The following is a 24,785-nucleotide window of genomic DNA, read 5'->3' on the forward strand; positions in this document are numbered from 1 at the left end:
CAGAGGAGCAGACTCGAGCAATTAGAATGTAGACTGGGACTTCTGGAGGACCAGGGAAACAACACCAACATAGCTGAAAAAAAATCAGATAAAAGAATTAAAAAAAATGAAGAAACCCTAAGAATCATGTGGGACTCTATCAAGAAGGATAACTTGCGAGTGATTGGAGTCCCAGAACAGGGAGGGGGGACAGAAAACACAGAGAAAATAGTTGAAGAACTCCTGACAGAAAACTTCCCTGACATCATGAAAGACGAAAGGATATCTATCCAAGATGCTCATCGAACCCCATTTAAGATTGATCCAAAAAGAAAAACACCAAGACATATTATCATCAAACTTGCCAAAACCAAAGACAAACAGAAAATTTTAAAAGCAGCCAGGGAGAAAAGAAAGGTTTCCTTCAAGGGAGAATCAATAAGAATAAGTTCAGACTACTCAGCAGAAACCATGCAGGCAAGAAGGGAATGGGACGACGTATACAGAGCACTGAACGAGAAAAACTGCCAACCAAGGATCATATATCCAACAAAACTCTCTCTGAAATATGAAGGAGAAATTAAGATATTTACAGATAAACACAAGTTTAGAGAATTTGCAAAAACTAAACCAAGACTGCAAGAAATGCTAAAGGAGATTGTTTGGCCGGATGACCAATAATATCAGGTACCAGCACAATACAAGGTCGCAAAACAGAACGTCCTGATATCAACGCAACTTAAATAGGGAAAGCACAAAAACAAACAAATTAAGACTAATTCTAAAAAATAAATAAATAAACAAAATAATACACACAACAGGAAATCATGGAAATCAATAGATAAACGATCAAAATAATAAAAAAGAGAGACTAAATATAGGAGGCATTGAACTGCCAGATGGAGAGTGATACAAGGCGAAATAGAAGGATACAAGTTAGGTTTTTACTTAGAAAAATAGGGGTAAATAAAAAGGTAACCACAAAAAGGAGTATCAATTCCATAACTCAAGAAAAAAGCCAAGAAAAATGTAACGACTCAATAAACACAAAGTTAAACATTATGAAAATGAGGATCTCACAAGCTACTAAGAAAAACGTCTCAGCACAAGAAAGCATGTGGAAAAATGAAATGGCCAACAACACACATGAAAAGGCATCAAAATGACAGCACTAAAAACTTACTTATCTATAATTACGCTGAATGTAAATGGACTAAATGCACCAATAAAGAGACAGAGAGTCACGGACTGGATAAAAAAACACGATCCGTCTATATGCTGCCTACAAGAGACACACCTTAGACTTAGAGACACAAACAAACTAAAACTCAAAGGATGGAAAAAAATATATCAAGCAAACAACAAGCAAAAAAGAAGAGGAGTAGCAATATTAATTTCTGACAAAATAGACTTTAGACTTAAATCCGCCACAAAGGATAAAGAAGGACACTATATAATGATAAAAGGGACAATTGATCAGGAAGACATAACCATATTAAATATTTACGCACCTAATGACAGGGCTGCAAGATACATAAATCAAATTTTAACAGAATTGAAAAGTGAGATAGACACCTCCACAATTATAGTAGGAGACTTCAACACACCACTTTCGGAGAAGGACAGGACATCCAGTAAGAAGCTCAATAGAGACACGGAAGACCTACTTACAACAATCAACCAACTTGACCTCATTGACTTATACAGAACTCTCCACCCAACTGCTGCAAAGTATACTTTTTTTTCTAGCGCACATGGAACATTCTCTAGAATAGACCACATATTACGTCATAAAACAAATCTTTCCAGAATCCAAAACATCGAAATATTACAAAGCATCTTCTCAGACCACAAGGCAATGAAGCTAGAAATCAATAACAGAAAAACTAGGGAAAAGAAATCAAATACTTGGAAAATGAACAATACCCTCCTGAAAAAAGACTGGGTTATAGAAGACATCAAGGAGGGAATAAGGAAATTCTTAGAAAGCAACGAGAATGAAAATACTGCCTATCAAAACCTCTGGGACACAGCAAAAGCAGTGCTCAGAGGCCAATTTATATCCATAAATGCACACATACAAAAAGAAGAAAGAGCCAAAATCAGAGAACTGTCCCTACAACTTGAACAAATAGAAAGTGAGCAACAAAAGAATCCATCAGGCACCCGAAGAAAACAAATAATAAAAATTAGAGCTGAACTAAATGAATTAGAGAACAGAAAAACAATTGAAAGAATTAACAAAGCCAAAAGCTGGTTCTTTGAAAAAATTAACAAAATTGATAAACCACTGGCTAGACTGACTAAAGAAAAACAGGAAAGGAAACAAATAGCCCAAATAAGAAACGAGAAGGACCACATCACAACAGAACCAAATGAAATGAAAAGAATCATATCAGATTACTACATAAAATTGTACTCTAACAAATTTGAAAACCTAGAAGAAATGGATAAATTCTTGGAACAATACTACTTACCTAAACTAACACATTCAGAAGTAGAACAACTAAATAGACCCATAACAAAAAAAAGAGATTGAAACGGTAATCAAAAAACTCCCAACAAAAAAAAGTCCTGGCCCAGATGGCTTCACTGCAGAGTTCTACCAAACCTTCAGAGAAGACTTAACACCATTACTATTGAAGGTATTTCAAAGTATAGAAAAAGACGGAATACTACCCAACTCATTCTATGAAGCTACCATCTCCCTGATACCAAAACCAGGTAAAGACATTACAAAAAAAGAAAATTACAGACCTATATCCCTCATGAACATAGATGCAAAAATCCTCAACAAAATTCTAGCCAATAGAATCCAACAACACATCAAAAAAATAATTCACCATGATCAAGTGGGATTTATACCAGGTATGCAAGGCTGGTTTAATATCAGAAAAACCATTAATGTAATCCATCACATAAATAAAACAAAAGATAAAAACCACATGATCTTATCAATAGATGCAGAAAAGGCATTTGACAAAGTTCAACACCCATTTATGATAAAAACTCTAACCAAAATAGGAATTGAAGGAAAATTCCTCAACATAATAAAGGGCATATATGCAAAGCCAACGGCCAATATCACTCTAAATGGAGAGAACCTGAAAGCATTTCCCTTGAGAACGGGAACCAGACAAGGATGCCCTTTATCACCGCTCTTATTCAACATCGTACTTGAAGTCCTAGCCAGGGCAATTAGGCTAGACAAAGAAATAAAGGGTATCCAGATTGGTAAGGAGGAAGTAAAGCTATCACTATTTGCAGATGACATGATCGTATACAGGGAAAACCCTAAGAAATCCTCCAGAAAACTACTGAAACTAATAGAAGAGTTTGGCAGAGTCTCAGGATATAAAATAAACATACAAAAATCACTTGGATTCCTCTACATCAACAAAAAGAACACCGAAGAGGAAATAACCAAATCAATACCATTCATAGTAGCCCCCAAGAAGATAAAATACTTAGGAATAAATCTTACCAAGGATGTAAAAGACCTATACAAAGAAAACTATAAAACTCTGCTACAAGAAATTCAAAAGGACACACTTAAGTGGAAAAACATACCCTGCTCATGGATAGGAAGACTTAACATAGTAAAAATGTCTATTCTACCAAAAGCCATTTATACATATAACGCACTTCCAATCCAAATACCAATGTCATACTTTAAGGGAATAGAGAAACAAATCACTAATTTCATATGGAAAGGAAAGAACCCCCGGATAAGCAAAACATTACTGAAAAAGAAGAAGAAAGTGGGAGGCCTCACCCTACCTGATTTCAGAACCTATTATATAGCTACAGTAGTCAAAACAGCCTGGTATTGGTACAACAACAGGCACATAGACCAATGGAACAGAATTGAGAATCCAGATATAAATCCATCCATGTATGAGCAGCTGATATTTGACAAAGGACCAGTGTCAGTCAATTGGGGAAATAATAGTCTTTTTAACAAATGGTGCTGGCATACCTGGATATCCATTTGCAAAAGAATGAAACAGGACCCATACCTCACACCATGCACAAAAACTAACTCCAAGTGGATCAAAGACCTAAACATAAAGACTAAAACGATAAAAATCATGGAAGAAAAAATAGGATCTACCCTAGGAGCCCTAATACAGGGCATAAACAGAATACAAAACATTACCAAAAATGATGAAGAGAAACCAGATAACTGGGAGCTCCTAAAAATCAAACACGTATGCTCATCTAAAGACTTCACCAAAAGAGTAAAAAGACCACCTACACACTGGGAAAGAATATTCAGCTATGACATCTCAGACCAGCGCCTGATCTCTAAAATCTACATGACTCTGTCAAAACTCAACCACAAAAAGACAAACAACCCAATCAAGAAGTGGGCAAAGGATATGAACACACATTTCACTAAGGAAGATATTCAGGCAGCCAACAGATACATGAGAAAATGCTCTCGATCATTAACCATTAGAGAAATGCAAATTAAAACTACGATGAGATTCCATCTGACACCAACTAGACTGGCATTAATTCAAAAAACACAAAATAATAAATGTTGGAGAGGCTGCGGAGAGATTGGAACTCTCATACACTGCTGGTGGGATTGTAAAATGGTACAACCACTTTGGAAATCCATCTGGCGTTATCTTAAACAGTTAGAAATAGAACTACCATACAACCCAGAAATCCCACTCCTCGGAATATCCCCTAAAGATACAAGAGCCTTCACACAAACAGATATATGCACACCCATGTTTATTGCAGCTCTGTTTACAATAGCAAAAAGCTGGAAGCAACCAAGATGTCCATCAACAGACGAATGGGTAAATAAATTGTGGTATATTCACACAATGGAATACTACGCATCGACAAAGAACAGTGACGAATCTCTGAAATATTTCATAACATGGAGGAATCTGGAAGGCATTATGCTGAGCGAAATGAGCCAGTTGCAAAAGGACAAATATTGTATAAGACCACTATTATAAGATCTTGAGAAATAGAAAAAACGGAGAAGAACACATACTTATGTGGTTACAAAGGGGGGAGGGAGGGAGGGAGGGAGAGGGCTTTTTATTGATCAATCTGTAGATGGGAACTGCTTTGGGTGAAGGGAAAGACAACACTCAAAACAAGGAAGATCAGCCTAATTGGACTGGATTAAAAGTAAAGAGGTTTCCGAGATAAAATGAAAGCTTCAAAGGTCAGCGAAGCAGGGGCTGGGGTCTGGGGAACTTGGTTTGAGGGGACTTCTAAGTCAATGGGCAAAACAATTCTATTATGAAAACACTCTGCATCCCACTTTGAATTGTGGCGCCTGGGGTCCTAAATGCCAACAAGCGGCCATCTAAAATACATTAATTGGTCTCAACCCACCGGGAGCAAAGGCAAAGGAAGAACACCAAGGTCACACGACAACTAAGAACCCAAGAGATAGAAAGGGCCACTTGAACCAGAGACCTACATTATCCTGAGACCAGAAGAACTAGTTGGTGCCCGGCCACAATCGATGTCTGCCCTGTCAGGGAACACAACAGACAACTCCTGAGGGAGCAGGAGACCAATGGGATACAGACCCCAAATTCTCATTAAAAGACCACACCTAATGGTATGATTGCGATGAGAGGAATCCCAGAGACAATGCTCCCCAGAACTTCTGATGGCACAGGACAGGAACCAACCCCGAAGACAAATCATCAGGCATGAAAAGGACTGGTCAGTGGGGGGGAGAGAGATACTGATGAAGAGTGAGCTAATTAAATCAGGTGGACACTGGAGAGTGTGTTGGCAACTCTTGACTGGAGGGGGGATGGGAAGATAGAGAGAGAGGGAAGATGGTAAAATTGGCACGAAACGAGAGACTGTAAGGGCTGACTCAATAGGGGGAGAGCAAATGGGAGAAGGGAGTAAGATGTATGTAAACCTACATGTGACAGACTGATTGGAATGGTAAATGTTCACTTGAAGCTTAATAAAAAAAAAAAAGGTTTCAATATCCCCTATATTAAAAAAAAAAAACAAACATCCTCCTGGCTCCACTTCCCCCTTGAAGCACAACCGTCTCTTTCTACTCACCTTCAGAGCCACACTTCTCAAGAGTCACCCTACTTCTGCCTCTATATCTCCTCTTTCTATAAACCCTTCTGCGCTTCGGCTCTAGATTCTTCCCTGCCCCTCCACCAAGACTGTTATTGCTGAGGTCCCCAGAGAAGTCCAAGTAGACAAACAGAGTGGGCAGTCTTCATTTCCTACCTCGCTTGATGTCTTGGCAGCATTCGGTGTGCTGTCCCCAAACCTTCACATTCTCCTATAGTTTTCCCCCCAAGTCCCTGGCTGTCGCTCTTCGTGTCCTGTGCCCTCTGCTTCTCTTCAGGACAACCTCCCAACATGGGGGACTCCTCATGGCGTCATTGAGTGCTCTCTGCCTTTCCTACTCTCTTCTGAGTGGGTTAGTGGGACATCAGATGCAACGCAGCAGCTGAGGACCCCCAGTTTGTAGCTCCAATGAAGACATCCAGCATATGGCGCCCAGACCCCTTTATCCAACTCCATACTGGATGCTTTGACTCGGGTGTCTCGGGGACCCTCAAACTTGACCTGTCCAACTCTATACTGGATGCTTTGACTCGGGTGTCTCGGGGACCCTCAAACTTGACCTGTCTTTAACAGAATCCACAAACTCATCCCCAATCTGACAGCCAAACCCTCAAATACATTCTTCCTTTCCGAGCTGGCATCCTCATCTCTCGTCTTTGATTTAGGATGAACTGTGTAATTTTTTAATGCAGTTTATTTTTTGGAGAAGTTTTAGGTTTACAGAAGAATTGTGCAGAGAGTACAGAGAGCTCCCACATATATAATTTTCAATTTTACTTTCTCCTTTGGTTTTTTGATACTTTCATCTTATTCTTCAAACTCTGAATCATATTACATCACTTCCTTCTCAGAGGTGAACATCTCTGTAGGATTTTAATCCTATTAATAACTGATGACACAGTGATTAAGAGCTCGGCTGCTAACCAAAAGGGTTGGCAGCTCGTATCCACCAGCTGCTCCTTGGAAAGCCGATGGGGGTTCTACCCTGTCCTGTAGGGACACTATGAGTCAGAATTGACTTGATGGCAATGGGTTTGGGTTTTTGGTTTACCGTTTACGGCCAGACAAAGGAGTGCTGATGGTGCAAAGGGTCAAGCGCTCAACTGCTAACCAATAGGTTGGCTGTTGGGACCCACCCAGTGGCTCAGTGGGAGAAAAGATCGGGTGATCTGCTTCCATAAAAATTTCAGCCTAGAAAACCCTATGGGGCAGTTGTAGTCTGTCACATGGGGTCGCTGTATTCTGAATCGACTCGATAACAGCTAATAACAGCAACATGACCAGATAATGCTCTCCTTTGCTTCTTATGACTTAAACGTTTTAAAATTACATATTCTAAAATAGTGATTTAAAGAAGCCTGTCTTTGCTGTTGAGTCGATTCCAACTCACGGCCACCCTATGTGTTACAGAGTAGAACTGCTCCATAGTGTCTTCTTGGCTGTCATCTTTACAGAAGCAGATCATCAGGCCTTTCTTCTACATATTTACTGTCTTATTGGCCATATTCCTGCAGGCATCGTGTCCTTAGTTAAATCTTTACTAATAGATATTCCCGGAGCCCTGGTGGTACTGTGGTTAACAGCTTGGCTGCTAACCATAAGGTCAGCAGTTCGAATCTACCAGCCACTGCTCCTTGAAAACCCTGTGGGGCAGTTCTACTCTGTCCTGTTGGGTCACTGTGACTCAGAATTGACTCGATTTTTGAGTCAACAGGTTTGGTTTGGTTTAATAGGTGTTCTCAGTGTTTAATTTCAACCTATCCATTTCTATCAGCTACATACAACATAAAATATTGATGTATCTGCCCTTTTCAATGTTCATAAATTCCTTAATATTCAAAGAGCTGATTTGCGTGAAGAATATCACCATTTTTAATTTGATATCCAATTTATTCATAATAACATAACATTTTTCTAAACATCCACATTTTGTCTATACACCTAATAAAGCAAAACTTATTAATTTAAGAAATTAGATTCTCATAGACATATAAACATTGATTACACACCTAATCAAATTCTTCTAGTCATTTAATTAAAATCACAAGTCTGATGTATCAATGCGTTAAGTACCGTATAAAACAGACAAAAGAAACACCCAGAACATTGCAGTTGCTTAAGAACGGATTGGCTCACTTAAGCTAATGGAGTCAAAAGTGCTAATGCCATGAATTTAACGGTGTTTCTCCATTATTTATACGCCCAGTATAAATAACGTTGTTGTTACTTGACCTCTAGTCGATTCCGACTCGCGGTGACCTTATGCGTGCAGAGTAGAACCTTGTTCTACAGGGTTTTCAAGGCTGTGACCTTTCAGAAGCAAATCGTCAGGTCTTTCCTCCAAGGTGCTTCTGGGTGTGTCCAAACTGCCAACCTTTCAACTAGTAGTTAGGCACTTAACCATTTTTGCTACCCAGGGACTCCTTTTATACATATAGGGTTGTCTTTCTTGTGTTTTATCTGTTTTACCAATTTTACACATGTCCAGTGCTTGAGTAATCTCACAAACTCTGAAGACAAAGAAAGACTGTGCCAGACTGCCCAGTTTTTATTCCGAGCCTGGTTGACGAGTACTTCCCATACCTGACAGGGTGATTTTACTCTAGTTGGTTACCCAAGACAACAAGCTCCTTTTTTATAGCTAACTTTTATCCTTTGTATAAGAAACTGTCCAAATCACTGCTTCCAGAAAGTTTATGATTTTGGTAACCCTAACATTTATCCCAGAAACTCTGGTGGCATAGTGGTTAATTGCTACAGCTACTAACCAAAGGGTCTGCAGTTTGAATCCACCAGGCACTCCTTGGAACCTCTATGGGGCAGTTCTACTCTGTCACATGGGGTTGCTATGAGTCAGAATCAACTCGACGGTGCTGGGTTTGTTTTTTTTCTTTTTTTAACATTTATGCCAAAATGTTGCTTGATCTAGACATCTCGACTGCTTGGTACAGCTCCTTGTAAAGCTTCTTGTTGTTGTTCGTTGTTAGTTGTGTCAGATCGATCTCACTCATGATGATACCATGTGTGTCAGAGTAGGACTGTACTCTGTAGGATTTTCAAGGCTGTGACCATTGGGAAGCAGCTCACCAGGGCTGTCTTCCGAGGTGCCTCTCTATGAATTCCAACTGTTGGCCTTTTGGATAGTAGTAGAGTGCTTAACCATTTGCAACATTTATGTATACGGATTAAAACCCATTGCTCTCAAGTCGATTCCGACTCATAGCGATCCTGTAGGACAGAGTAGAACTGCCCCGTAAGGTTTCCAAGGGGCTGCTGTTAGATTCGGGCTGCTGATCTTTTGGTTAGTAGCTGAATGCTTAACCAGTGCGCCACCAGGCCTTCAAACTTTATGTGTAACAGAACGAGACATTTCCCAGTCCAGGGCCATCATCTTGATCACTGGTATGTTTGAGCCCATTCTTGTGGCTATCATGTCAAGCCATCTCATTGAAGGATTCCCTTGTTTTCACTGACCCTCTACTTTGCCAATCATGATGTCCTTCTTCAGTGATTTAGGCCTGTCCTGACGGCATGTCCAAAGTGAGTGAGCCAAAGTCTCACCATCCTCATTTCTAAGAAACATTCTGGTTGTATTTCCTCTAAGACTGGTTTGTTACAAACCCTTTGGATTGTAAGCTTACTTCATGCCAGTTCCACCTTCATCGTGCAGATCAGAGTGAGTCTTCTCTTTATTGCTCGCTGAGAAGGGCCTGGTCATGTCCCGTTTACCTAAAAGCTTAGGTCAGTGTGGCCCTTGAAAATGTCTGCTTGTGTTTCCCAGGCACCATTTAGTCTTAATTCTCCATGTTTGGTCCCCTCAAACATTGCACGTCCCCTCCTGGGTAGCCTTCATGCACACACTTAACCCATGTCCTGTAATGTGCAAGTTGGAGGACCTACTGTCAGCACTGTCCCTGTGGGTTTGTCCAGTTTTGGGATGGCTGATTAAAAAAAACAAAATAAAATTATGAAGTTGCTTTGATAGCCATCTGCCTTAGCTCGAGAAATAGTATCTGGACACCCTCCCAGACTGTGACCAGCTGTGACTTTAGAGCCAGATTGGTCCTTTGCAAATAAAGAGGTGTTTCACATACCATAAATAGAGTTAGACAGATGGAGTGTTCAGAATAAAGAAAAATACTCCAGAATAAGTTCCCATTATCTTGTTCTTCCTGAATAATCTACAGCAATCAGTAGAAGAAGCCCTGGAGGCTCAGTGGTTAAAGCATTCGGCTGATAACCAAAAGGTTGGCTGTTCAAACCCACCAGCCACTCTGCAGGAGAAAGATGTGGTCGTCTGTTTCCGTAGAGATTGCAATCTTGGAAACTCTATGGGGCAGTTCTACTCTGTCCTATAGAGTTGCTGTGAGTCAGAGCTGATGCGATGGCAAAGGGTTTTTGTTTTTTTTTTTTTTTTAATCAGTAGAAGGGAGAACAGGCTTAAAAAGGGGAAAGAAACAAACTTGTTTACAATGTCGATAAAATGTTGAAAGTCAATGAAAATAGAATTATGCACAGTAGAGCTCATACAAAGTACTGACTTCCTATGCATAGATGCTAACATTTACGTTTCCCTTAGCTCTTGTGTTTGCTAATTTTTTTATTATGATGGCATTTGTATAAATGACTTATCTGCATACTCCTGATTAATAGTCTTACTTAAACTTCTGTTAGAGTTCTGCAAGTTTTTCCAACCGGGGCCTTGTTCTTGCATCTTTTGTGACTTCAGACAATCTACGGTAACAATTATAGAAATAGTGCTGAAATTTTGTGGGGAAAAAAACAAGCTCCTCCTTAAAGTAAAACATTTCCAAACTGTTCTTATCATTGTGGGCTGAAGTATTTTCCCCCTCAGGGTTAATTTGAGGAGGCAGAAGCTTCGCAGAGCCTGACGACACGTGACGTGTAGTTTAAGGTGGATTTATTTCCGTAAAGCAAGCCAGGAGGCTTATAAAACACAGAACATACAGGAAAACGCTGAGAATGTCTAGCCATAAATTGAGATCTCCAGTGGGCAGCGGTCAGATGCCCAGCTACTTTCTGCTACGTGTATCTGGAGTGTTTTTAGAAACTCCTCAAATGGCAGTAAATCTTATTTTGAAAATTGTTCAGCTCACTCTGCCTTCATTATTGCAAAATGGTGCATGCACATTGAAAAAAAAAAAGTCTGTATACATTAAAAAAAGAGAGAGAGAGAAAGAAACAAAAAGCTTTTTGAAATCAGTCCCCTGTAACCATGTATTAGGAGAATTAATTGTTAGCTGTTCTGTGTTGTTATGGATTGAATTCTGTCTCTCAAAAAGTTATGTTGAAGTCTGAACCCCTGCAGCTAGTGAATGTGACTCTGTTTGGAAAGAGGATCTTTGAAGATGTTATTGGTTAAGTTAACATGAGGCTATACTCCTGCAGTTGGGTGGGTCCTAAACACAATCACTTCTGAGAGGTGTCTTATAAAAAAGAGCCAAAGGGACACAAACACACAGAGGGCAAGGACCCTTCCCTAGAGCTGAGGCCCTGATTTGGACTTTTAGCCTCCAAAACTGTGAGACAGTACATTTCTGTCCTTCAAAGCCGTTCACTTGCAGTATTTCTTGTTACTGCAGCACCAGCAAGCTAAGACAGTGCGTATGTTTCTTTATGTATAGAGGTACAGATGCAAACTATATCCTTCTTTAAAAAAAAAAAAAAAAAACACATAAACAGATTTGGTTCATATTTTCTCTATTACATATATTCTTCTGCAGCTTTCTTTATTTCATTTCCCCACTCAGTAGCATATCACAGAAACTGTTCCCTAGACTAATGTGTTATTTTTAACAGTCCCGCTTGTCCGGGCACACTAATATTCACATGACCGTTTTCTGCTTGTGCTCATTTAAATTCCCTTCCATCCTTTGCACACTACAAATGTTTCCATAGCACGTAACTTCACAGACAGAAGTGCTGGCTCAAAGGGAATACGCAATTAAAATCTCAGAAGGTTCTAGCAATTTGACATTCAAAAAAGGTTATATCGAGATACATTCTTCCGGCCATTCCTGAGAACATCCGTCTCCTTGTCATCACAAACAACGGATATTATCAATTATTAATCTTTTCAAATTTTGCTGAACAGGTAGGCCAAAGTAAAAGAACCTAAATGTGCCCTTTTTTATTTTATTTTTTTTAATTTAGAGAACATATTAACCTTTGGTGGGATTGGCTTTATCATTTTCAGGATCAGTTCTGTCCCAATTGAGAAGCTCATGCAGTAAGCTATACTCACTAGTTGAAGCCGTGTCAACATGTTTCTTTGTTTCTTGGTAGTGGTGGTAATGCGGATGGCAGTGGCGCGATTGTGTTTTCTTCTTCTTCTTCATATTTCCATCGAGAGAATAGAAACTCCACTCCATGGTTAGAAAGGAGCGAGCATTGGGGAGTGTGATGATTCATGTTATGTGTCAACTTGTATGGGCCATCATTCTCAGTGATTTGGCAGTTACGTTATGATGTAGTCACCCTCCATTTTGTTGTTTTTGTTGTTTTTTTAATGACCCTGTGTAAAACAAAATGAAACACTTAGCAGTCCTGCACCATCCTTGCAATTATTCCTGTGTTTCAGCCCATTGTTGTAGCCACTGTGTCAATCCATCTCACTGAGGGTCTTCCTCTTTTTTGCTGACTCTCTACTTTACCAAGCATGATGTCCTTCTCAGGGGACTGATCCCTCCCTCCTGATAGCATGTCTAAAGTATATGAAATGAAATCTCACCATCCTCACTTCCAAGGAACACTCTGGCTGTACATCTTCCAAGACAGATTTGTTTGTTCTTCTGGCAGTCCATGGTATATTCAATATTCTTCGCCAACACCACAATTCAAAGGCACCAATTCTTCTTTGGTCTTCCTTGTTCATTGTCCAGCTTTCCCATGCATATGAGGTGACTGAAAACACCATGGCTTACATCAGGTGCACCTTAGTCCTCAAAGTGACATCTTTGCTTTTTGACACTGTAAAGAGGCCTTTCTAGACAGTGAGCTTATAGAACATAGTATTGCGTTGGCATGACCCAAGTGTGGACTCTCCTTTCTCTCTCTGGGAACCTCACTCTGCCTTCAAACCATCTTCTTCTCAGCTCTAATACCAACTTCAGACACAGGAGGCCACCTACCCCTGGCTTCCTCTTTTGTCTCCTTGAAAGGGGTGAGGAAGCCCATGACTTCCAGTGCAGCCATCTTGGTGAGTGGGTTTGGGTGCTGAACTGCTGGCCCAGTTTTCCCAAAGATCAGCCCTAACGTTTAAATGGCAGTAGGGTTGATGTTGCAGGGAAGACATTGATTCAAGCCCAGTTCATTCTCTAACACATTAGGTGTCCTACAATCTGAAGAGCAGAGTTTATGTTGATCGTCACGTGAGTTCTTGAGCTTAAACGACTAAAAGAAGAGAAGGAACTTGCTCAGGGGCCACCCCAGGTCCTCAACTGTCCAGGTTTGTATATGACGTCTTTGTATATGATTAACCTGACTTGTGAAATTGCATTTTATTGAATTTCTTTGCTCATCCTCAAAGGATGTCCAGCTAGAGGCAAGCCTCTAGCAGAGCATTATAGATCGTGGATACAGAACTGAAAATTATAAGCTTAATGTGATATTTGAATTGACAGGATATTATTTCAGAACTGGAGATCATAAAGAAGTATAATTTCACGGCAAACAAAAGGGAATTTGCCAAAGCTTTCCAAATTTTTAAGTTCTGAAAACATTTGAAAAGAATGTTAAATTCCTGTGTAAACAGATGTTTGTCGTGCGATCAGCTGGTCTCATAGTAAGTTTGCTGTACGCTCCGCATAACACAGAAACATGTAATTCAGAATGAAGGCCAAGACCCATATGCCACATACAAATAAATTCAAACTCCATCAATGTGTGTTTAAGTATTAATCAACATTATAAAAAAATCAATCTAACAACTCAATACTTTAGGGTTCTCCTAAAATTATGTATTCATGGAACAAATTATGGACAGAATTGAGAAAACAGTGCTATACCCAAGAATATAATAAATCCAATTTCTCTGCTGACTTAAATTGTGTTCTTAGTGCAGGTAGGATGTAAAGACAGAGAGAAGTGCAGTTGAGGAATGTCCAGTAACACTCCTTTACTCATTCCTTCATTCACTCGTTCATTCACTGCTGTTGTTGTTAGGTCTCGTCTTGATCTATGTACAGGTTCCTCATGAGCACAAATAAGGGTTCTGGAATTCCCCTTCTCATGCATTCCAATTCCTATCCATTCACTATAGATTAATTAGAAGCGGACCTCAAAGTGCATCTCCCCCTGTAACGTGTAACCAAGTGGAACACTTTTGGGATGCAAAATTTAAGATACTATTGGAAAACAGAGGTAGACGGACCAAGGTCACAGTGAAGATAAGAAATCTAAGATAATTACAAATAAATTTCATTAAAATAAAACAACAGAACAGCTTATTGGCTTCAGAGCATATTAAGATATTAAATTAGCAATAAGGGGAGGGTCTACAATTGATTAGTATTTGCCACCTCTTGCTCACTAGACCTGTTTCAGAATTTTCCTTCTTCATGGTTTTACATCGATGCTTAAAAGTTAGCTTCTGTCTTAGATTTCTCTAGAGAAACAGAGATTAGATAGATAGACAGACAGATTTATTTTCAGGAATTGGCTTATGCAGTTGTGGGGGATCTGGGAAGTCTCATATCCGTAGGTCAGGCGACAGGCTGGAAATTTCTGCCAGCTTATGTCCCCAAATCCATAGGCCAGGTGATGGGAAGAATGAAGACTAAGAATGTTCTGGCTAAATGTCTGTTTATATGCAGAAAACACCCTAGGGCAACTCCCTTTTTGCTCTTAAGGCCTTCAGCTGATTGCACAATGCACACTCACATTATGAGGCCAGCTGATTTAACCACATGTAAATACTTTATAACTACAACTAGACTAGTGTTTTACCAAACAACTGGACACCATGGCCTAGCCAAGTGGGCTCACGACCATCACAGCTTCCTTTATGGCCAGTGACGCTCGTTCTGAGGGATGCAGTTTTCTTCTGTCTCTTCCTTGACCCAAATGTTCCTTGTCTTTCTGAATTTATGCAGTTGTTAAACATAGTCTATTGGGTCCCACTTCTGCCCCAGAAGTCCAGAGATCTGTGGATGCTTAAACCAAAAAAAAAAAAAACCCATTGCCATCGAGTCGATTCCAGCTCATAGCAACCCTATGGGACAGAGTAGAACTGCCCCATACAGTTTCCAAGGAGCACCTGGCAGATCTGAACTCCTGACCCTTCGGTAGCACTTAACCACCATGCCACCAGGGTTTCCCTGTGGATGCTTAGGATGGACAAAACCACGTTGTCTTAGTTATGTAGTGCAGCTATAACAGAAATACCTCAAGTGGATGGCTTTAACAAAGAGAAATTTATTCTCTCACAGCGTAGGAGGCTACGAGTCCAAATTCAGGGCACCAGCTCCAGGGGAAAGCTTTCTCTCTTTGTCGGCTCTGGAAGAAAGGTCTTGTCATCATTCTTCTCTTAGTCTAGGACTTCTCAGCTTCTCAATGCAGGGACCTCAGGTCCAAAGGATTGGCTCCACTCCTGGCGTTTCTTTCTTGGTATAATGTCGCCCTTCTCTCTAGTCAGTTCTGTCTTTTTTATATCTCAGAAGAGTTTGACTCAAGATACAACTTAATCCTTTAGATTGAGTCCTGCCTCATTAACATAACTGCCTCTAATGCTGCTTCATTTACATCATAGAGGTTAGAATTTACAACACAGAGGATAATTACATCAGATCACAAAATGGTGGACAACCACATAATATAGGGAATCATGGCCTAGCCAAGTTGATACATGTTACACATCTTGAGGGGTGGGGGCAATTCATTCTGTAACAACGTGCACCCTTCAATTAACCTACTCAGCCCTCAATCCTAGTTGGTCCAGTGCCATAGCCTGAGGTCTGCCAGTGCTCATTCTGCACTGGACACACACACTTAGTCCCTTTGGGGTGGGCCTGTGCTCTCTCCCTCCGAACAGGCCTAGGAAGGCAGCTCTAAGACCTGGATTCACTTTCCCTCAGTGTCTGCAGCCTATCCCAAGGTCTCTCCTAAATGTCTTCTCTGTTCAGGATTTCTGTCTCACCCTTTGCTTTCCCTCCTTACAACTCTCAAGGCCCTGGTTTGGTTAATTCCAGCAAGAGTGACACCCGACTGCCTTGAAATTCTCCTCATTGCTAAGAAGGTACAAAGGTATTAATCCGTATATGCTGTTGTCAGCTGCCATTGAGATGACCCCCGACTCCCGGCAACCCCGTGCACCGTGGGATACACGCTGCCTGGTCCTTGCTGTCCCCACAGTCAGACCGTTGTGATCCTAGCAATTTCCTTAGCTGCTTTTTGGAAGTACACCAGCAGGCCTTTCTTCCTAGTCTAGTAAACACCCTGGAAGATTTAAACCTTTTTGGCTTTTCCCTATGATATGAAAGCCCACGGAGGTTTCATCGCCTCTCTATGACTTCTGTGTCAAGTTAACCAAAACCAACCAAACCAGTTGCCACCAAGCCAACTCAGACTCATGGCGACCCCATGTGTGTAAGAATAGAACTGTGTACCATATAATTTCCAATGGCTGAGTTTTCAGAAGTATCCAGGTCTTTCTTCCGAGGTGTCACTGGGTGGAATTGAACCTCCAACCTTTTGGATTAGCACCTGAGCACGTTAACCAATTGTACCACCCAGGGACTAAAAACAGAAAAAAACAAACAAGCAAAAAAAACCAAACCTGTTGCGGCCGAATCGATTCTGACTCATAGCAACCGTATAGGACAGAGTAGAACTGCCCGTAGGGTTTCCAAGCCGTGGCTGGTGGCTTTGAATTGCCGACCTCTTGGTTAGCAGCTGTGCCACTTAACATGTGGCACAAAGCCAAGGTGGGGAGAGTTAGGCGACAAGCAGAAATCCCTAAGTAACCACAGGGGGGAACCATTTCACAAAAGCAGTTGGGAAAGATATAGATTTTAAAGGGTGAAGAATGAAGGGGAAAGAAGTAGATAAAAGAATTGTTCTCCAGGAAGTGCGCCTGAGTACGCTCATCGTCAAAGAAGACGGACAGTAACTTAGGTTGGTAGAAAGCCTCCATAGTGGTTAGCACATGGAGACCAGGAATGATGCTTATTAGATAGCATCCTGTAAGGGCTACAGCTGATCATGTTTTGTCTCTTCTGGGACCTGGTGTACTGGCTGCAGCAGACAGGTGGAGCATGTTCTGTTCCGGGGAATTCTGTCCAAAAAATTCCAGGAAGTGCCCTGTCCTCTGGGCAAATCATGGAATCTGCAAAAGGGTTACAAGAAGTGACTACACACGCACTTTGGATTTGCAACTGTGCAAACGACACTCTTATTGTTGTCAGTTGTCCAGTCGGATTCCACTCACGGCGACCCTGTGTGCAACAGAATGACACGTTGCCTGGTCCTGCACCATCTGCACGATCGTTGGTGTGCTTGAGTCCATTTTTTCGGCCATTGTGTATGCTGAGTGTGTTCACCTATGGAGCTCATCTTCCAGCACTTTAGCAGGCAATATTCTGTTGTGATCCATTGGGTTTTCATCAGCTGATTTTCAGAAGTAGATCTCCAGGCCTTTCTTCAAAGTCTCCCTCAGTCTGGAAGCTCCACCGAAAGCTGTCCACTGCAGTGACCCTGTTGGTATTTCAAATACCAGTGTCATAGCTTCCAGCAGCACAGCAACACAAGCCACCACAGTGCCACACACTGACAGACAGGTGTTGGCAGCCATGCCATTAGCTTAAGCATATTGTAAAAAGCCCATAAATGAACTATGATGTTTATATAACTCGCCATTATTTTCCTTCCTTCTTCCCCTCCCTCCCCCCCCTTTTTTTTTTTTTGTCCATCACAACAGGGACAGACACCCCTTCAGTTACCCCACAGCACCAGGAGGCACACACCCTCTCGGACCACACAATAAGATGCGAGAGAGTCACCCAACCTGCAGGGGGCACTGCAGCCCCAGGCATTTATGAACATGGAGGCACCACCACATGTTGGTGTGGAGCTTGGTTGGTGGAGTCCTCAGAGGAAATTAGCATGTCCCTCAGTGAGCAGCCTGAACCCTGTGATTCAGCTGGCCTCTGAGTGCCCTTATCTGGTTTCTGGGTTATATACTCTGGCACCAGGGCAGGCTCCATCCAGCCACAGTCTCTACTCGCCAGAGACTAGGAAGTTCCTCTTTACCTGCTGTCTGGGACCCCAACAACACAGCCCTCTCTTCATGACTTTCACCAGCTGCCTGGTGTTCCCACGCCCTTAAGCCAAACATTCTGGAATGAACTCCTTAGAGTTTGACTATTGTTGGGATTTTTGCTACTGGCAGAAATCTTGCCTGCCTCTAGTTGTTGTTGTTAGGTGCCGTCGAGTCAGTTCTGACTCATAGCGACACCACGCACGACAGAACAAAACACTGCCCGGTCCTGCGCCATCCTTACGATCCTTGTTATGCTTGAGCCCGTTCTTCCTTTTAAGGCAGCTCTTCCCCAGTCTTTTGCGCGCCTTCCAACCTGGGGGTCTCATCTTCCAGCGCTGTATCAGACAGTGTTCCACTGCCATTCATAATGTTTTCACTGGCTAATTCTCTTCAGAAGTAGACTACAGGGTCCTTTTTGCTAGCCTGTCTCAGTCTGGAAGCTCAGCTGAAACCTGTCCGCCATGGGTGACTCTGCTGGTATCTGAATACTGGTAGCATAGCTTCCAGCATCACAGCAACACATGAGCCCCCACAGAACGACAAACTGACAGACACATCTAGTTTTAGATTTAGCTTGGAACTCCCATCCTCACATTCACATGTACCTCCTTTAACGATAGCAGACCCCTTGTTTCTCTTCTTAGCTCTCCTGGGTAGCCTGCCCTACAGTTGCCCTGGTTACTTCATTTTTTGTTGAAGTCTATGAGCTTGTTAACCTTCTTGGTGAACAAATTTGAACATATCATTTGAATATATAATTAAAAATTTCAGAACATGGCATTGAAAAATAAGCAAAGCCAAACAACCAGCTTATCAATGTGAATTTTTTTCCACCGTTCAATTCACAAGGTATCTTGACATTTTGTAGAGAATCACCTAGTTTATAAAGTCCAAAGCAATCTCGTGATGTACTATATTTCTTACTTAGCTCTTCTCTACAACCTTTTGTACAACGGCTGTAAGTTGAGTTTTCTAAGCAGATAAGGGAGAGTGGACACGGGGCAAAAAGTAAAGGACTTACATTATTTGTAAAGTTCACTCATCCAAGAGCAATGAAATTTTATTTAATACACAGCTTAATAAGAGTTTACATAAATTTAAAAGTCAGTTGCCCTTGAGTTGACCCCGACTCAAGGCAACCGCATGTGTGTCAGAGTAGAGCTGTGCTCCATTGAGTTTTCAATGGATTTTTTTTTTCTTTTTATACTTTAGATGAAGGTTTACAGAACAAACTAGCTTCTTATTAAACAGTACACATATTGTTTTATGACATTGGTTAACAACCCCATGACACGTTGACACTCTCCCTTCTCGACCTTGGGTTCCCCATTACCAGCTTTCCTGTTCCCGCATACCTTCTAGTCCTTGCCCCTGGGCAGGTGAACCCCTTTATTCTCGTTTTGCTTTAGGGGTCTGTATAATCCTTGGCTGAAGGGTGAACCTCAGGAGTGAGTTCATTACTGAGCTGTAAGTGTGTCCAGGGCAGATACTCTTGGGGTTTCTCCAGTTTTTTTCAGATCGGTAAGTCTGGTCTTTTTTTTTTTGGAGTTAGAATTTTGTTCTACATTTTTCTCCAGCTCTGCCTGGGACCCTCTATTGTGATCCCTGTCAGAGCAGTTAGTGGTGGTAGCTGGGCACCTTCTGGTTGTGTTGGACTCAGTCTGGTGGAGGCCGTGGTAGATGTGGTCCATTGGTCCTTTGGACTAGTCTTTCCCTTGCATCTTTAGTTTTCTTCATTCTTCTTTGCTCCTGAAGAGGTGAGACCAGTGGAGTATCCTAGATGGCCACTCACAGGCTTTTAAGGCCCCAGACGCTACTCATCAAAATAGAATGTAGAACATTTTCGTTATAAACTATGTTATGCCAGTTGAGCTAGATGTTGCCCAAGACCATGGTCCCCAACCCCTCAGCGTAGCAGTATGGTCCCTCAGGGAGTTTGGATGTATCCATGGAGTTTCCATGACCTTGCCTGGGACAAGTGGTGCCGGCTTCCCCAGTATTGTGTACTGTCTTACCCTTCACCAGTTATCACTTATCTTTTGTCTATTAAGTGTTTTCCCATTTCCACTGTTTCCCCCCTTCTTAACCATCAAAGATTGTTTCTTTATGTATGTAAACCTTTTCATGAGTTTTTATAGTGGTGGCCTCATACAGTATTTGTCCTTTTGTGATTGACTTATTTCACTCAGCATAATGCCCTCCAGGTTCATCCACGTTGTGAGATGCTTCGCAGATTCATCATTGTTCCTTATTGTTGCATACTACTCCACTGTGTGTATGTACCATAGTTTGTTTATCCATTCATCTGTTGATGGGCATATAGATTTTTTTCATCTTTTTGCTGCTGTGAACAGTGCTGCAGTGAACATGGGTGTACATATTCATGTGACGGCTCTTATTTCTCTAGGATATATTCCTAGGAGTGGGATTGTGGATGATTTTTCAAAAGCAGATCACCAGGCCTTTCTTCCAAGGTACCTCTGGGTGGACTAATGCCTCCAACCTTTCAGCTAGCAGCCGGACGTGTTAACCATTTGCACCACCCAGGGACCCCATATTTAAATATATTATTAATTAAGTCAGATCTTCTTTTACTCAGAGCATGAGTAGATTTATTTTGGTAATATTCCTATTCATTTGTTCATTTGTTCAAGGATTATTTTTTCAAGCTTAACACATACCCTAGGTTCTGAGGATGGCGGCAAGATGGACCAGGCCTCTGCTTTCATGGAAGTTACATTTTCTGGGAGATTTCAGACAGTAAAAAGTATAATGAGGAAAAAATCTTCCTAAGAGCAGAATATTGAATATACCATGGACTGCCAGAAGAATGAAGAAATCTTCCTTGGAATAAGCACAGCCAGAATGCTTCTTAGAAGCAAAGCTAGAGAGACTTTTTCTCACGTATTTTGGACACGTTATTGGGAGGGACCAGTTCCTGGAGAAGGACATCATGCTTGGTAAAGTAGAGGGTCAGCGAAAGAGGAAGACCCTCAATGAGGTGGATTGACATAGTGGCTGCAATGATGGGCTCAAGCATGACAATGATTGTGAGAATGGTGAAGGACCGGGCAGTGTTTTGTTCTGTGGTACATAGGGTCACTGTGAGTCAGAAACGATTCCACAGCACCTAACAACAACAACAGCAGAATTTTCAAAAAAGTTTTCATCTCTTTAACACAGTGGTTTTCAACTAAGGTGATTTTGTCCCCCAGGGGCCATTTGGCAATGTCTGTTGGTGGTGAAAATGGTTTCGTTCTTCACTACTAATCTAAAGGTTGGTGCTTCAAACCCACCCAGTGGCACTATGGAAGATGGGCCTGGTGACCTACTTCCAAAAAATCATCCGTTGAATGCACTGTAGAGCACAGTTCTGCTCTGAAACACACGGGGTCGCCATGAGTGAGTCAGAGGCAACTGGACAGCAGCTAGTCCTTTTTCAGAAAACGCCTTCTCGAGAACTTACGTGAGTTTGAAAACCTCGCAGTAATAATCACCACTATCATCTGACTGAAGATTGAGTGATTCAGAGACATTGTATTTCCTTAGAAACGCTCTATGACTCTGTATCTGTGAAGTGGAAAGCGAGCAGACATCTTAGAAGGTTCCAGGCCTTCTGCCGAGCTGGCGTCTGTCATCCACGGTAACTAGAATTCCATGTCAGACACAGTCTCATTTGTATAGTCAGACGAGCACATTATCAGAGCAAATGTACCAAGAGAAATGTTGACTTCTCAAAGGCATGCCGAACCGAAATTTCAGATTCATTACTCTCTGTAAAATAGAATTAATTATACTATGTTACTAAGATGTAGACTGTGATTGAATTGTCTTGTCCATAAACCTGTGACATTTACCTGGTGCTCTACGCTGTTTTTATCATTAGAGGAATCTCATTTAAGACTTGCTAGCTGTCAGTTGGCTTTGACTCAACAGCAGCCCCATGCGCAGACGCAGCAGAACGGTGCCCGGTCCTGGGCCATCTCCACGATCATCGTTGTGTTCGACTCTGTTGCTGCAGCCGCTGTGTATTCTGAGTGCCTCCAGCCTGGGAGACTCATCCTCCAGCATATAACAAAGTTCTGTTGTGATGCAGAAGCTGTCACTGGCTGGTTTTCAGAAGCAGATGGCCAGGCCTTTCTTCCTAGCCTCTCTTACCCTGGAAGCTGTGCTGATACCTGTCTGTCATGGGGAGCCCTGCTGGTATTTGACATACTGGTGGCCTCGCTTCCAGCATCATAGCCACACACAAGACACTACTGTAAGACAGACAGACAGACAGATGAGTGATGCTCTTTAAGGCTACCGTGACTGTGTTTACCTCTCCATTCTGCCTCCCTTTCTGCGTCTTCCTCCATTGCCACCACCTGCCAAGCACCACATTTAGATGATCTTTTTCTTCCTAAACAGCCTTCTGTCTTTTGCTTTTTCTTATGGATAACAGTCTGCAACTAGTGCTGTGTCCCGAAAAAGCAACTCATTATGGTGCAGTATATTCATAGCCTTGTTACTTTTGGTTCTGTCCTTTTTATATCCATCATTACCTGTAAGCATTCCAGGAATCCATTAGGAACTGTAATCAAGCATCATCTAGCCCTGGGAGCCTATTCCTTTTTTAGACCCAGATTTCTGAAATGACTATGCTATTTTTGTCTATTTAGCTCCATACCCTTTAGTCGTCCTGGACCAGCAGAGATGTTTCAACGGCTTGTCCATGAGCTCCTACAGACAGTCCTGTGATATGAATTGACCAGCTAATCATAACTACTTTGATACTCAAAATAAGAGATGGGGAAGCAAAGTAGCCTGGGCTTTATAGCCAGAAAAATGAAAAAGTGAATCCTTTAAACCTTAGACCACAAATCAAAACTATCCCCTGACGTCTTCTTTGAACCAAACAATGTTGTTGTTGTTAGGTGCCATCGAGTTGGCTCTGACTCACTGCAATCCTGTGTACAACAGAACGAAACACTGCCCAGTCCTGCGCCATCCTCGCAATCAGTGCTGTGCTTGAGGCCATTGTTGCAGCCACTGTGTCAGTCCATCTCCTTGAGGGGTTTCCTCTTTGGCTGACTTTCTACTCGTACATTCCACGTTACTGGATGTTTGCAGCTGTTTCTTCTCATTTGGAGTCGTGCCACATCAGCAAATGAAGGTCCCGAAAGCTTTACTCCATCCATGTCATTAAGGTCAACTCTACTTTGAGGAGGCAGCTCTTCCCCAGTCATCTTTTGAGTCCCTTCCAACCTGGGGGCCTCATCTTCCAGCACTATGTCAGACAATGTTCTGCTGCTGTTCATAAGGTTTCCACTGGCTAATGCTTTTCAGAAGTAGACTGCCGGGTCCCTCTTCCTAGTCTGCCTTAGTCTGGAAGCTCAGCTGAAACCTGTCCTCCATGGGTGACCCTGCTGGTATCTGAATACTGGTGGCATAGCTTCCAGCATCACAGCAACACACAAGCCCCCACAGTACAACAAACTGACAGATGCGTGGGGGCAATAATAGTTTAGCTTAATCAGTAAAGAATGTCTGCCTCGAGCATTGTGCTCTTTCAAAGAACGATCTATAATGGAGGTCAAATTGACGACAGCATCTTGAAAGACTAGATGGGAAGCTTAGGGGGCGGTGAGTTTACGTGAATGCGGGGGGGAATGACTCAGAAAAGGAGGGTGTGAACGGCTGCACGTTTTGAAGAATGTCATCAGTGTCACGGAAGTGTACATGTAGAAACTGTTGAAATGATGTAGCTTCGGCTGTGTATATTTTCATTTAAAAAAAAATTCTTTTTTTTTTTTAAAGTGAATTCTAGTCTTCTCTTAGCCACTTAAAAGTTACTTTCTAAACCCAAAAATCTTCATCTACCAAATGAATACAAGACTTATTTTGAAGCTGTTATGAAGATTAAGGAGGCCTGGTGGTGCAGTGGTTTTTTTTTGGTGGTGCAGTGGTTAAGTGCTTGGCTGCTCTCCAAAAGGTCGTGGGTTGAAACCCACCAACTGCTCCACGGGAGAAAGATGTGGCAGTCAGTTTCCATAAAGATTACAGCCTTGGAAACCCTATGGGGCAGTTCTCCTCTGTCCTTTTGGGTCACTATGAGTCAGAATCACTCCACGGCAATGGACCACCAAAGGTTGGTTTCCTTTCCTGTAAAAATAATCCATGTAGGCCCCTCTTCAAAGCAGGTGCAGGAACCAGAGCACAGCTGGTTTCCTTTTTCCCTAAAGCTAAAATATATATCAGTGGCTTTGTAGATTTTCCAGTGGAAAGTCCTATCTGGTAATTTTGGGACCAAAATCACAGTTTTTCTTCTATTGCAGAAATTGTTTAGTTTTATAAATTCCACTCTTGAAGTCACATCGACATAAGGAGAACAGGAGAAAAACTGAACTGTTTAAAGTTGCTGTAATCATGAGGTAACTTATAATAGATTTTTGTGAGCTTG

General features: G+C 41.8%; 1 protein-coding gene across 9 annotated transcripts in view; it reads left to right on the plus strand.

The window, feature by feature from the left end:
- PNPLA4 (patatin like phospholipase domain containing 4) overlaps positions 1 to 24,785 on the plus strand; it is a 265,224-nt gene that overhangs the window by 47,526 nt on the left and 192,913 nt on the right. Inside the window, exon 7 of one of the 9 annotated variants that reach the window (XM_049872310.1) lies at positions 13,416 to 24,095. The exons of the other annotated variants lie outside the window; for them this stretch is intronic. Coding sequence (XP_049728267.1) covers positions 13,416 to 13,469 — 54 coding nt within the window. The 3' untranslated portion in view covers positions 13,470 to 24,095. Of the gene's footprint in view, positions 1 to 13,415; positions 24,096 to 24,785 lie in introns of those variants that run through there. 9 annotated transcript variants of the gene reach the window in all.

The sequence above is a fragment of the Elephas maximus genome, chromosome X, assembly GCF_024166365.1.
Source record: "Elephas maximus indicus isolate mEleMax1 chromosome X, mEleMax1 primary haplotype, whole genome shotgun sequence".
Lineage (NCBI taxonomy): Eukaryota > Metazoa > Chordata > Mammalia > Proboscidea > Elephantidae > Elephas > Elephas maximus.